At 34.0% G+C, this 13728-nt stretch overlaps 2 protein-coding genes across 3 annotated transcripts; one reads left to right on the top strand and one right to left on the bottom strand.

Moving 5' to 3' along the window:
* Nucleotides 1-303: 303 nt before the first annotated feature.
* On the bottom strand, nt 304-1782 carry LOC121243235 (E3 ubiquitin-protein ligase RNF185-like). 2 transcript variants are annotated; one of them, XM_041141328.1, is made up of 2 exons: nt 1611-1782; nt 304-1192 (listed from the first exon to the last, which is right to left on the bottom strand). In XM_041141328.1, the coding sequence occupies exon 2, from the start codon at nt 1166-1168 to the stop codon at nt 485-487; it is 684 nt and encodes a 227-aa protein (XP_040997262.1). In that variant the 5' UTR covers nt 1169-1192; nt 1611-1782; the 3' UTR covers nt 304-484. The 2 variants fall into 2 exon arrangements, with proteins under 2 accessions (XP_040997262.1, XP_040997263.1); XM_041141329.1 differs by having other exon boundaries at nt 304-1223; nt 1611-1775.
* Nucleotides 1783-7489: 5707 nt separating this feature from the next.
* LOC121242113 (elongation of fatty acids protein 3-like) lies at nt 7490-8619 on the top strand. The gene has a single exon (XM_041140024.1). It carries the CDS (start codon nt 7600-7602, stop codon nt 8482-8484), a length of 885 nt encoding a protein of 294 aa, XP_040995958.1. The 5' UTR covers nt 7490-7599; the 3' UTR covers nt 8485-8619.
* Nucleotides 8620-13728: the final 5109 nt, after the last annotated feature.

Genomic DNA, 13728 nt, shown 5'->3' on the forward strand with positions numbered 1-13728 from the left:
CAATATATATCTATATATATGGTAGAGAAATTCCCTCCCACCAAAAGAAAAAGGCATGCCAGTGAGAAATGGTAACAAGATAAACAATAAAATCATCAGATGTCACCACGCTATTCTCCCAACAAAAGAACAATTACCGAAAAAGGGAAAGCTGCTACACCAAAACTGCTTTACCATGGCTACATAATACACTACCACAGTGATAAATCTCATTTCTGGGTTTGTGTGTGAGAGAGAGAGAGCGAGAGAGACAGAGAAGTTAAAAAGACTTTTTTAATAAGAGAGAAGTTGAAACATAGCAAGAAAGACAAGTAAATCACACTTTACATTCTTAAAAGCAGATAGAAAAGTACGCACAAAGTATATTATGGACAATTTCCTTGATCATAGAAAAGTAAACCCAAAATGCACTAACAAATTACAATTGCATAAGTTTGACCCCCCACATCTGTTAGCAGGTTTAAGTTCTGATAACAGATTTAAACTACTGCCAGATAAGAGCAAGAAGAACACAAAACCCAATAAGAAAAAGCAGCCTCTTCAGATTATTGTCTTGTTGCCCATGACCAGTATGATGACGGAATCCATGGGCATGACCACCATGAAATGAATTAGAAAACCCGTAAGGATAACCAGCCGGCGTACCATACATAGCAGCATCTGGGAACCCATGTAACTGAAGGTTAAATAGAGATGGGATGAGACCCCCAAAAGCTGCAGAGAATGTGAAATTCCCAAACCCTGCAGTTGCCATTGGTGCAACACCTCCCATGAACCCGAATCCATGGTGGGGAAAATGATTTGGTTCCGGTGGAGGAGCTGTCTCAGGTCTCTGCCCAGCTGGACGACTTGGAATATTAACGCCAGGAATAGACTTCGATCTCGGGTCTGTTGATGTCTTTCCCCTGCCATACAGAGGGACCAACTTCTCCTCCTCAACAAGGGCCTTGCAAACTGGGCATTCCTGGGACTGCGAGTGCATGTGGAGCCATTTGTAAAGGCAAGGCCAGCAGAATAGGTGGCCGCATAGGGTTACAATAGGGTCTTGAGCTAAGTCAAGGCAAATATTGCATTCAAAATTACCAGCATCACTGTTATTATTATTGTTGCTCGAGAAAGACGGGCTTTGAGGTGGCCTGCTCGTTGATTCCCCAGACCCACTTGCCATTTCTTGCCCCAAAATCTAAAATCCCTATATCAGCATATTATACCCTAAATTAACACTACCAATAACCATTATCGTAAGATCACAATACAAGATTTCGATCACATTATTCAAATAAAAACAGAACCGAGAAAACAAAAATCTAAATCCGAACCCGTCAAAATCAAAACATTAACACGGAATGTTTCCATAAGGATTCCTGGAAAAACAAATAAAAAAAAAAATTGTGGAAATCGTTTCGTTTCTCAACGCAGATCTATAGCATTCCTTAAATCGAGAAAACCGAAAAAATCAAATCCCATATGAACTAACAAAACCAACACCTTTGGAAATCGCTACAGATTAGGAGTATCTTATCTATTAATAATTTTGTAAAGCAAAAACGGAACCATTTGGACAGAAACAAAAGAATCAGAAAGGATAAACAGGTTGAGAGATTACTGACCTTGATATTAAAGAGAGAGACCGACCGATACAACAAATCGATCGATCCCAAGTCAAAGGGGCAGATATGAGAACCAGAGAGAGGGAGAGAGAGGCTGTCTGGAAATTTCCAGGAAAATGCTTTTCACGCGAATTCATTTTACCTAAGATCTTGTGTTTGGAAAGGTATAAACGTGACGGGGTCGCGTATGCTTAGCTGGCAATAACTCATTGGCTAACCTGCGTAGACGCTTACTGACCGTAGGGTGGATGTGGATGCATTCCCCAAAACGGTGCGTTGGCGGGTGGAGGGGTCCACATTCTAGAAGACTTAACGGTCTTCGGTCGCCGTATCGAAGAGCCGCCCTACGCATAAACGGACGTTACCTAACCACCACGCCGTTGACTACATTTGTCGCCACGTACGTACGCTTCCTTCGCCGACGCATCCCAACTACCAGGCCCTTGGAAACTACCATACACCTTTATTGCTTTCAAAATGATTTTTGTAATCGTAAATTATGCAGTCATTATGTAATTATTTTAAAAAAATAAAAAAAAAATAAGATTTATATAAAAAATTAATTTTTTAATAATAAATCTCACTCTTTTTCAAAATAATTATATAATATTTACTCATTTCACGGTTATATGTAGAATTATTCTTTTGTAATATATAAATTTTGTACAAATTCTTTTTAAAAAGTGATATCTATTGTAAAAAAATATATTTTTTTTTAAGAGTTTGGGTAGCATTACTCTATTATATTAGGTTAAAAAATTCTTATAATTATTTTTAGTAAAATAAAATTATAAATTAAATACGTAGATCTCACTGTATTAAATATCGGGTCAATAGTTCTCAGTATTGAATGCAGTCGAGTTCATATAATATGTTCATATCTTTCCCAAATTGTAGAAAATATTTCCACAACAAAATCAAAATGCATTTTTTTTTTATATATATAATTTTCTTATTTTATCTAAACTACCTTAAGCTTCACTAACAACTAAAACGAAATCAATCCCCGATTAATAAATATTGATAGAAAATATATATTTAGAAGCTTTTATTTTTTAAATAATCAATACATTGCTGATGCTGAAGCCTTCCACATCAGCTATATTAAAAATTTATTGGTGTTAACTGTTTTAAAAATTGTAATAATCCCACATTGAGTAATGTATTAACGCACCGACTTAGGTGTATCAAAACACATGTTGATAAAGGCACAATAAATAAAGCAACAAAAAATATATCCTAGATGGGGAGGTAGTTAAGCAATGGCTCCCCACTCTAAAATGTAGATGTTAACATGTGCATTTAGGGCAAGTTGTCTTTAATTTTTCAAGAAATTTGGATAAGTGCACTAAAATGAGGTGGTCCATCCTAGTCTACTTCCACCCATTTATTTAATAAAAATATATCTATTTTCTAGAATGTATACATAGCATCTTAAAAATCATATTGTACAATAAAATGTTTCAAACAATTAGTAATTATAATTTATAAGTATCGTGGCATTATTGGGCCTTAGGCATGTAAATGAATGGCAAGCACTCAGAGGATGCAGGAACCCTAAAGGCCATGGCCTATGGCTATAAGTTAAAGCCCAAAAACAAGAACCCTGTACAATGATCGAGATTCTGATCAACCTCTTGCTAGCATGCCTATATTACCCTATGATACCCTATGATACTTATGTAAAATTACTACTTGTCTCAAAAAGATATAAATCAGCCTATTTGGGATTGTGTTAGGAAGCTTAAAAAGTGTTTAAATAACTTTAAAAACACTTTAATAATAAATCTAGGTTGTTTGGTTGACACGTATTAAAGTACTTTTTAATATAAAAAAGAAATTTAGGAGACAAATACTTCAAGCACTCTCACATACTTGAGATCACTCTTCTACTATTACTTTATCATTACTTTTCACTACTTTTTACTAATATTCAATATTTTATAATTATTTTTTTACTATTATTCACAGATTATCTGAGATCAGCTCACTATCTACACATAGCTTTATTAGGAGGTGGTCCATCTTTGATATGGAGGAGTGTATGGGATGGGATTGGTTTGCTTAAAGAGGGACTTTGGTGGGGGGTGAAAAATGGAGAAAATATTAGAATTTTGGGAGGTAAGTGGATACTAACTCTTTCTATGTTCAGTCCCCCAACAAGGCTACCTATGGTGATTCTAAAGTTAGAGCTTATCAATGACAAGTCCATAGAATGGAATGAAGCTAGAGTCCAAGAATTATTTGAGAAAGATGAAGTTGATCTAATTTGTAGCATCCCAATTAGCAAGTTGGACGCTGGGGATAACTTGATCTAGGGTTACACCAAGGATGGGGTTATTCACAGTGATGAGGGCTTCTTATGTGGGTTTAGATAAAAAGGAGAAGAATAAAGGGAAGAACCTCTAGGGAGAGTATGAAAGATTAAAGATGGAAGCTTATGTAGGGGTTGAATGCTCCCGGGGTGGTGAAAATGTTCATGTGGAAAGCAAGAAATAATATCTTACCAACAAGGGAAAAAAAAAATCTTTTTAACAAGGAAGTTGTTGATAATCCATGCTATCCTATATGCTTAAATAGAGAGGAAATTGTGGTGAATGCACTATGAAGTTTCCCAACAGCTAGTGATGTGTGGGCAGATGATTGTAGTCCAGTACAGAAATGAGTAAATGATGAAGAAGATTTATTTCATGGAGCTATGGGAGAAACTGATGAGTAACAAGGTAAACAAGACTGAGATGGAATGGATTGCAACGACTATGCACAGGGTATGATTAAGAAGAAATGAATTCATATTTGAGGATAAGTTTCATACCCCAAGCAAGGTGGTTCATTTGGAAGGTTATAGAGGTGTGCAATGAATTAACATTCAGGAACGTGATTTTGGAAGGGGATGCATTAGCAATTATCAATGTTGTTAACATAGATGTTGAAGATTTATCTTGGTATGGACACATAATAGAAGACATTAAGTTCTATGTAGTTGGAAGAGAAGACTGGAAGGTGATCTTTATTCCAAGAGAAGGTAACACAACAGCACACTTGTTAGCAAAGTATGCTTTGGGTTTGAAAAGCGAGGGGGACAAGGTCTGGATGAAGGAAGGATCTGATGTAATTTCAAGCAGTGTGTCGAGAGATAAACCTTGTAATGTTTGAAAGTTTTTGTTAATAATACGAGGTTGATTCTGATTTTGTTTTTTTTTGTTAAAGAAAAGATAATGGGACTCGCAAAAGATTCCAAGTATCAAATTGGCTGAAACTCAAAGAAGGCTAATGTTGGTTGAGAAATGATATTTACAGTCATGAAATATTTAAGTACTGTACAATTTTTTTGAAAAAAGTAAATAATATGTAAGTCATATGAAAAAGAAATTAATTTTTTACTAATAAATCTCATTTTTTTTTATAATAATTATACGATACTTACGTACTTCACGATTGTACGTAATATTACTCGATATCATTATATGAAAGGGATGCATTAAATGATATGGAAACCGAGCAAGTCACTGGCTCTTGAAATCCCGATCAGAAATTGAAACCAATCAGGGAATGCATTCACTTCGGCTGGTCGAGATACCCACCACCCATTAGAAGGATTGTGGTCGACATAGATATATGGTACTTCGACTTCCTAACAGCACACAAGTTAATTTCTTGAACCGTGGAGATCTAAAGACACTAAAATTTTTGTAACCATCCTAATTAGATATATAATATTTTAAAAAATAATATTTACAGTTTTAAAATATACTGATTTTGCACAATTTCATTTGAAAAAAGTAGGTAAATACGAAACTCAAATACAAAAATTATTATTTTAATAGTAGACGCCACCATTTTTTTCAAAAAGTACACATGACTTGTACACTTTAAAACTATATTTAACATTATTCTTCGGATCCGATTTGGATTCACAATTCATCTTAACTTATCTCACTATTATTCATTACTATTCATCAACTTTAACTCATAAATTTTACTACTATTTACAATCTATTTCATTATTATTTATAGTTCATATCAACTCATCTTTAAATCTAAACAAGACAGATATGAGATATTTTCATGTAGGGACAATATTTTAATTAGATTAATTTAGATAATAAGATGATGACAGAAGTGTGGTGGCCAAGAAATATAATCTGTCCAGGCAAATAGTTCCAATGTATGGCTCAAATATTTTTGTAAAGAGTTTCTCTATACAAGGTCTACATAAATTGAATGAAGACGGTCAAGCAAATTCCTATTTAATACATTTTCATCTTACATGAAAATTGAAGTTCCTACCAATGCCACGTCATTGCTTTATTGTTCTAGAAAAACAGTCAGTTGGCGACTCTAGAAACTGTAATATCATCATCTTTATCTATATATCATTGTGAGAAATTATAAAATATTATTATTTTAAAATTTGAGTCTTTTAAAATTAAAAAAATTAAAAAAAATAATAACTATGTAAATAAATATTTAAGAAGTGTTACAGATATAAAATGATTACATAAAAATAAATCTATAAATTGATGTGACTTCTTATCATACGTTAAATTTATTTTATAATAAAAATAAATTTATAATTTAATATATCATATTAAATCACATTATTTTATAAATTTAATTTTATATAATAAATTTTTAATTAAAATATTTTTCTAAATATTTAGACGGGAGATTTGGGTTAAATTTCCATTAGATATGATCCTTTGAATAACAAATCCAATTTGATTGGAAAACTTTATCTGACAATTAGATGGGGGGTACGAAGTTGCCTTTGTCTTCGCACGTGAACGTGGTCCCTGTCTTTTTCTCGATGGTTTACTTCGCCGACGATCCTCAAGCCTCAAGGTCCACGTTTATTATAGAATAATTTTTTTCTTTAATTATTATTTATTATCTCACATCTTATATTTTATATATTATAAAAAAATAAATTTTAAATATAGGATGCGGAAATAAATAATACCTAATATATAGCATTTGATTTCATCATTATATTAAAAAAATGCTTACTTTTAAAAAAGTATTAAAAAATGTATAAATTATTAAAAATGATTAGTTAAATTGTAAATTATTTTTTTATATAATAAATTTGATATTAAAAAATGCTTAGTTTTAAAAAACTATTAAAAAAATGTATAAATTATTAAACATGTTTCGTTAAATTGTAAGCTTTTATATATATATATATATATATATATATATATATCCTTCTATAAATTTAACAATTCTCTTATAAATAGCTAGATTTACATGTGAAATGCATTTTACACGAATTTGATTCATTGAGAGTTTTTTTTTTTTTTTTTTTTTTTTTTTTTTTTTTTTTTCTGGTCAAACTCTATAGTTTAACGAGAAGAAATAAATATATCTTGTGAACCTCATAACATCTATAGAAAATTTAATATTACGCACAACTATAAAGTAATTACTATAGGATCCACTAATTCATGTATTTATTTTTCATCCACTTTGAGCTTCGAGTCTGGTAGAAAATTTAAAAAAATCTTTATCTACTCTATTGTAAGAATAATTTTACAATCAAATATATCACTGTATATTAAAATATTATTTTTGTATACGAGATAAGAAATTAAAAGTTAAATAAAATATTGTTAGAATATATTTTTTTAATATTATTTTTATTTTATAATTTTAAAAAGTTAAATTATTTATTTTATTTTATGTAAAAATTTAAAAAAAATTATAATAATTAAATATGATGTGATGAAAATAATTATAAAAATAAACGAGACGTAATTCAAAGATATCATCTTATAAGATCTTTTTATAAATTATATATTTCTCCCTTTTCAACTCCACAAACCAAATTCAATGTTCCATATTCCTTCTCTTGACCCTCTTGTGTTCTCTTACTTTCCCCACTCTAATATAATTTGTCAAAAACTCAGAAACACAAAACTCCATTTCTCTCTATGCTCTGATTCTCTCTTCTCATACAAACGGAGATCAGAACATTTCATCGCCGGTAATGGCGCTGCAGAGCCCGACATATTGGCTAGCGGAGCATCCTTCAATAGTAAACTTCCGATGGAGCCCAACCCAGTCTTGGGGCTCAACCTGGTCCTTCCTCTTCACCGCCATATCCGCCTACATCGCCGCCGCCACCACTCTCTACACGTTGTTAATTCTCTCCAGGCGGCGCCGCCCCATCCCGCTCGGCCCCGTCCCGGCCGCCCACAGCCTCGCAGTGGCTTTAATCTCTGCCGTCGTTTTCGTCGGCATGCTCCTTTCCGCAGAAGCTGAAATCCGCGAGACTCGCTGGTTCTGGAGCCGCACCAAGACCTCCACCCCTTTCCAGTGGCTCCTCTGCTTCCCCCTCGGCACGCGCCCCTCCGGGCGAGTCTTCTTCTGGTCCTACGTCTTCTACCTCTCCCGCTTCCTCCACCTCCTCCGCACATTCTTCACCATTCTTCGCCGCCGAAATCTCACGTTCTTCACGCTCTTCAACCAGTCCATCCTCATCTTCATGTCCTTCCTCTGGCTGGAGTTTTCTCAATCTTTCCAAGTCCTGGCGATACTGCTAACCACTCTGCTTTACTCCGTGGTTTATGGGTATCGGTTCTGGACCGCCGTAGGGCTGCCCAGAGCTCGCTTCCCGTTTGTGGTGAATTGCCAGGCTGTTTTGCTCGGGTGCAACTTGGTTTGCCATTTTGCGGTCCTTTTTCTGCACTTGTTGAAAGGTGGGTGCAATGGCATTGGTGCTTGGGGCTTCAATTCTGTCTTGAATGGAGCAATTTTGTTGTTGTTCTTGAAGTTCTATGCGAAGAAGATGCATTCCAGAAACACCAAAGTCAGTGAAGATGAGGATTCAACACATTGGGGTTCTGTAAACCTTAAAGAAAAGCACACTTGATGATTTTCTTGTTTGTTTCTATGGTTTTGTTTATTCATTTATGGTATGCAAGACTAGAAAATCCCCATTTTTTTGTTCAAACTGTAAAGGATGATCATATATGACATATTAATATTCAGTCAACAATGGAAAATTGCGAGAGATTTGATACTTTGAATGCTTCTCCCCCAAGTTTGATAAGTTTTAAATCGAATAGAAAAGTCCATGCAAGGAATTGAATATCGTGTGATCCCACGCACCTAAATTGAAAGGAAAGTTAAAGGGTCTCCTTTCTATATCGAAGCTTCGTCATTTTTAAAGCATGACAACTGAGAACAACACATGAATATTTGACAGGCCCACCATCGTGAACACGACTTTGGGCAACTATTATTTTTGGTCACAGTATTTATAGGCTAATTAATCCAAAATAAATTGGCTTAAGTTTAAGTGTCAAACTTTGAAACTAAGGTTGTAACCGGTCCGATTTTGGATAAATTTTAGGACTGAACCGGTATACACCAGTTTTGCATTTTCAAGAACTGATACCACACCGGTTACCCTCCTAAACCGGTACTTCAGGTTTTACCGGTTCCGATCCGGTTTTTCGGTTTTTAATATATATTAAATCTCTAATCTTTTATACTTATATATATTAATATATATAAATATTAGTAATACACTAATACTATTAGTATATAGTAATAATATTGGTATAGTACTATTACTATATGTTAGTTATAATATAGTAATTAATATACTAATGTATATTAATATTACTACTATATTTATCAAAATGAATATGTTGAGAATTTATTAAACTATAAAATGTAATTAATATATATTTTATATTTAAAACATATGGTCAAATAAATGTTCATGTTTAAGATTAAAATTTTATGTTATAAATTATAATATAACATTATTTCATATATAATTATAATTTATAAAAATTATATATAATATAAAAAATATTATGTATAATATTAAAAATTAATTAAAAATATATAAATATGCCAACCAGTCCAGTCCAATCCTAGAAAACATAAAACCGAGACCAGACCGATTATGACTGATTTTTAAAATGGAGGAACGGGTCCCAGACCAAACCAACCGGTCCGGTCCGGTTCGGGCTGGTTCTTCAGTTTATTTTTACAGCACTATTTGCAACCACTAATCCATTTAATTTGGACTTAGATTATGGTTGTAAATGTCTTGATTATTTTAAAATCTTTTGTTTGGATGGATTTTAGAAATAAATGGTAAGAAACTATCCATTAGAAGATAAATATTTCAATTACAAATGGATTACAAAAAATAAATCTACAAAGTGACATGACTTGATTTGGTATGTCAGATTGTAAAATTATTTTTATCGTAAAATAGATCTAACGAATTATATGAAACCATATTATTTTATGAGTTTACTTTTTGTATAATCTATTTATATCTGTAGCACTTGGAATTCCTTTTTGTCAATAAATATGAAATCCAAGATTTTAAGTAATTAAAACCCAGCTTAGATTTAATTCATCTTTAATTGATGTCCCAAACAAAAAATTAGGATAATTTAATTCCTCCCTTCAAAATTCATCTCTCCAAACATACCATACCATATAGTTGAACTTGAATAGTGCATCCAAAGCAATCAAAATGGCCTTTGGATCCCAACTATAAAGCAAAAATACCTAAGAAATGGATCATTTCTCGTTTGTAAGCCAATTCAGATTTATTAAGAGTTTCATGGATTAGGACAAGTGTTCTTACGAACAATAATGTCTTTTGGAAAAGATTTATTAAGAGATTAATTATGTAAATCAAGCTACAACCCCAAGAATCAAACATCGGCTAATCATGTCATCAATACCCACCAAGAATCAAATAGTCAATACAGCCTACCCTTTGGATTAAAGTTAGCGGCATGGATTGGCAAGCTCTAGTCCTCCAAAATTCATGACCACTCTCAATCTTGCTAGATTTATTAATTTGATGGAGATTATTGTCACATGTTAATTGTTACGTGTCAAATTAATCAAACACATAACTTGAAACTTTGCGAGTAATTCGAGAAATCTTGAATCTATTTTGTATTTCACTCTGAGGGGTTTTAAGCATCCCAATTAACTAACAAAATTGATTAATTCAACATCCTTTCTCTTCTAATTCATTACTTCTCATCCCTATATAAAACTTATGGTAATGAAACATCTCGAGATGAGGCTTGATAGTATGATAAATAATCTGAATACAAATAACTAGATTTATTTGGTTCCTCTCATAAAGTTGTTCTCTTATTGTACATCTTTCGATCTTTTGATAATCCAACCCTCCCTTCTCATTACCACTTTAAGAAGTTCGGTTCTACATTAGACTTCCTTCCATAGACTTGTCCTCCACTTTCATTGTTCCATCTCTTTTATTGGACGTGTACATTACCATGTAGTCTTTGGGTCTTGCCCCACATGACCATGAGTCAATGATATCCCTTGTGGTTCTGAAAATGAAACCTAGGAGTTCCCATTCCTAAATTGCCACTAATTAAGAGTTCTATGGTGTGAATCTTAGTGGCTACTTAACATCCAAGCCTTTGCATCATCATCTATTATCTAATGAATAAGGATCATTCTCGGCCCTTCCTCCTCTAACTTGGGCATTCCTCATGAGGAACCTCGTTCATTCTTTTCTTTGTAGGGATTAATATGGACATGATTTGGTTTACAAGGATAAGAGATCACCATGGCCAACCACACTAGATATGATAACTTAGATCAATCAAGTCAGACATATCCATACAATACATGAAAGTTGGCATCACGCACCTCTCAATTCTCTAAAGATCAACTTCGATATAGTTGTTCAAGATAAGATCCAAATGCTTATCACAATTCTTCATGATTCACAGTGTCTCCCCAAGCCTGGACCCTCAAGTCCCCCAAATCAACCAAGTGTTAGTGAAGCTAGATCTACACCTATTGCAATAGACGAGGTTATCACCTAGAGTGACTCCCTCAATATATAAGGGCTAATAACCCTTATATATAAGATAGGAGGGCACTCACCCACCCACCCCTTAGATTTTGTTTCTTTCAACCACTGTCGCCTATAAATACTAGGCGAATAGTCCCCAGTATCCAACGAGGATGAGCGGGTTTGCCAGGTGGGCTGGGTTTAAGGACCCACCCAGCACCCCTAGGAGTGAGTTTGATCCAAATCCTTTATGTACACTTCCACCTAGTCCATCTTCATCCAGCGTTGTTTCGGATTGGGTATCTAAAAAAGGTTGAGGAGATTTAAGCCTATGATGGGATCTCTTGTGATGGTTATGAAGAGAAATTCAAGGCTCTTCAAATTGCTATCGAATTTGGACGTTAATCAACCTTAAAATTTGCATCAAAGAAACAAAGGGAACTAAGAAGAGTAAAATATTGTACGTTAAAAAGAGGAGTGAAGGGAGGGACAGACTGAAAGGGAGGGGGTCTCATTTTTTTAATGAAGCCTAAGATTCTCCCTAGGAATTTTAGGATACTTAATGATTCCAGTAAGCATCTTCATATCAAGTCTTTATTGCGTAGTTGGAAGGTTGGTACTGTGTGTTTACAAGAAACAAAGTTACGCTTTATTGGTAGATGTATTTTGTGGGTTGGACTTATTTGACGTTTATGGGAGGTTCCAGAGATAGCCTCTTAGTGTGGGATAAAAGAATGGGGGAGTCAGTGGAGGAGTGTGTTGAAAATTTTTCTGTAGATTGCTCTTTGATGGGTGGGAGTGGGCCTATGTAGGCATTTACAGGCCAAAGTCGGATAGGGAAAGGGGACTTTTGTGGGAAGATTTGACCAGATTATATTATCTTTGTGTTGTGTTGTGGTGTATGAGTGGGTTTCTTCAAGTATTTCTTTAGCAATGGAGGATTTTTCAGACTTTATTTTTTATTTGGATCTTTTGGATCTTCTCCTTGTGGGGGGTGTCCACAATGTCCAATAGTCTAGGCTGGTCAATACTAGATTGATTTCTTTATTGGAAAGTTCATTACCTGGATCAGTGTCAAAAGAGATTGTCTCACATATGTTCAAATCACTTCCCTATTTTACTAGATTGTGATGGTATTCATGAGGTTGTAGGTACTTTAAGTTTGAACATATGTGATTAGGAGCTAATGGCTTTGTTGATAAGGTTTGGAGCTGATGGTCTTCTTATTAGTTCAAGGGTAATCCTAATTTTATTCTTGCTGGTAAGCTCAATATCTTGAAGTTTAATTTAAAGAAGTGGAATGTGGAAGTTTATAGGAATATTGACGCTAGAAGAATTCCCTTATGTATTTGCATGACTTGGAGGTTTGGGAGGAGAAATGGTTCCTTCAAAGGAGGTTTTGTTGAGGAAAAAATCAACGGTGGCTGATCTTAAGAGGGTGTTGCCGATGGAGAAGATTTCTTTGCGGAAAAAATCAAAGCCTCTTTGGTTGGAAAATAGAGATAAATGAACTTAGTTTTTCATAGAATGACTAATTCATATCAACGAAACAATGCCATTGAAATGCTTTATTATAATAATTATGTGATTTCATCTCCACCTGAAATCCAAGATTATATTGTGCAATATTATGAAAGTCTTCTCACTGAATCAGCTAATTGGAAACCGAGTCTTGATGGTTTGGCGTTTGACTTCCTAGATCTTTAAAGTGTGAGTTGACTTCCTAGATCCTCAAAGTGTGAGTTGGTTGGAAATATTTTTTTATGAAAATGAAGCTCATCGGGTGATTAGTGGGATGGAAAAAGATAAAGCTTCTGGTCTAGATGGATTTTTTATGACATTTTTCCAAGTTTGCTGGGATATTGTGTACATAGAAGTAATGTGGGTTTTTGAGAAGTCTTATGTTGATAAGTTTGAGAAATGTCTCAATGCTACTTTCATTACTCTCATCCCAAAGAAACCTGGGAGCTTCAAAATTAAAGGATTTTCGTCCTATTAGTCTCGTGAGTGGAGTTTACAAGATAATTTTGAAAGTATTTGCTAATCATTTGAGTACAGTGGAGCAAATTATATCTAAGCCCCAAAATGCCTTTTGGTCGGGAGAGACAAATTTTTGATTATTTGCTTATTGCTAATGAACGTTTATATAGTCGAATGAGAGAGGGTGTTCTTGGTGTTCTTTGTAAGCTTGACATTGAAAATGTGTATGATCATGTGAATTAGAGATTCCTCTTCTATTTGCTTGGGATATGTGGCTTTGGAGAGAGGTGACGTTTGTGGACTGGACGCCAGCCGTTG

This window comes from Juglans microcarpa x Juglans regia, chromosome 8D (assembly GCF_004785595.1).
Source record: "Juglans microcarpa x Juglans regia isolate MS1-56 chromosome 8D, Jm3101_v1.0, whole genome shotgun sequence".
NCBI lineage: Eukaryota > Viridiplantae > Streptophyta > Magnoliopsida > Fagales > Juglandaceae > Juglans > Juglans microcarpa x Juglans regia.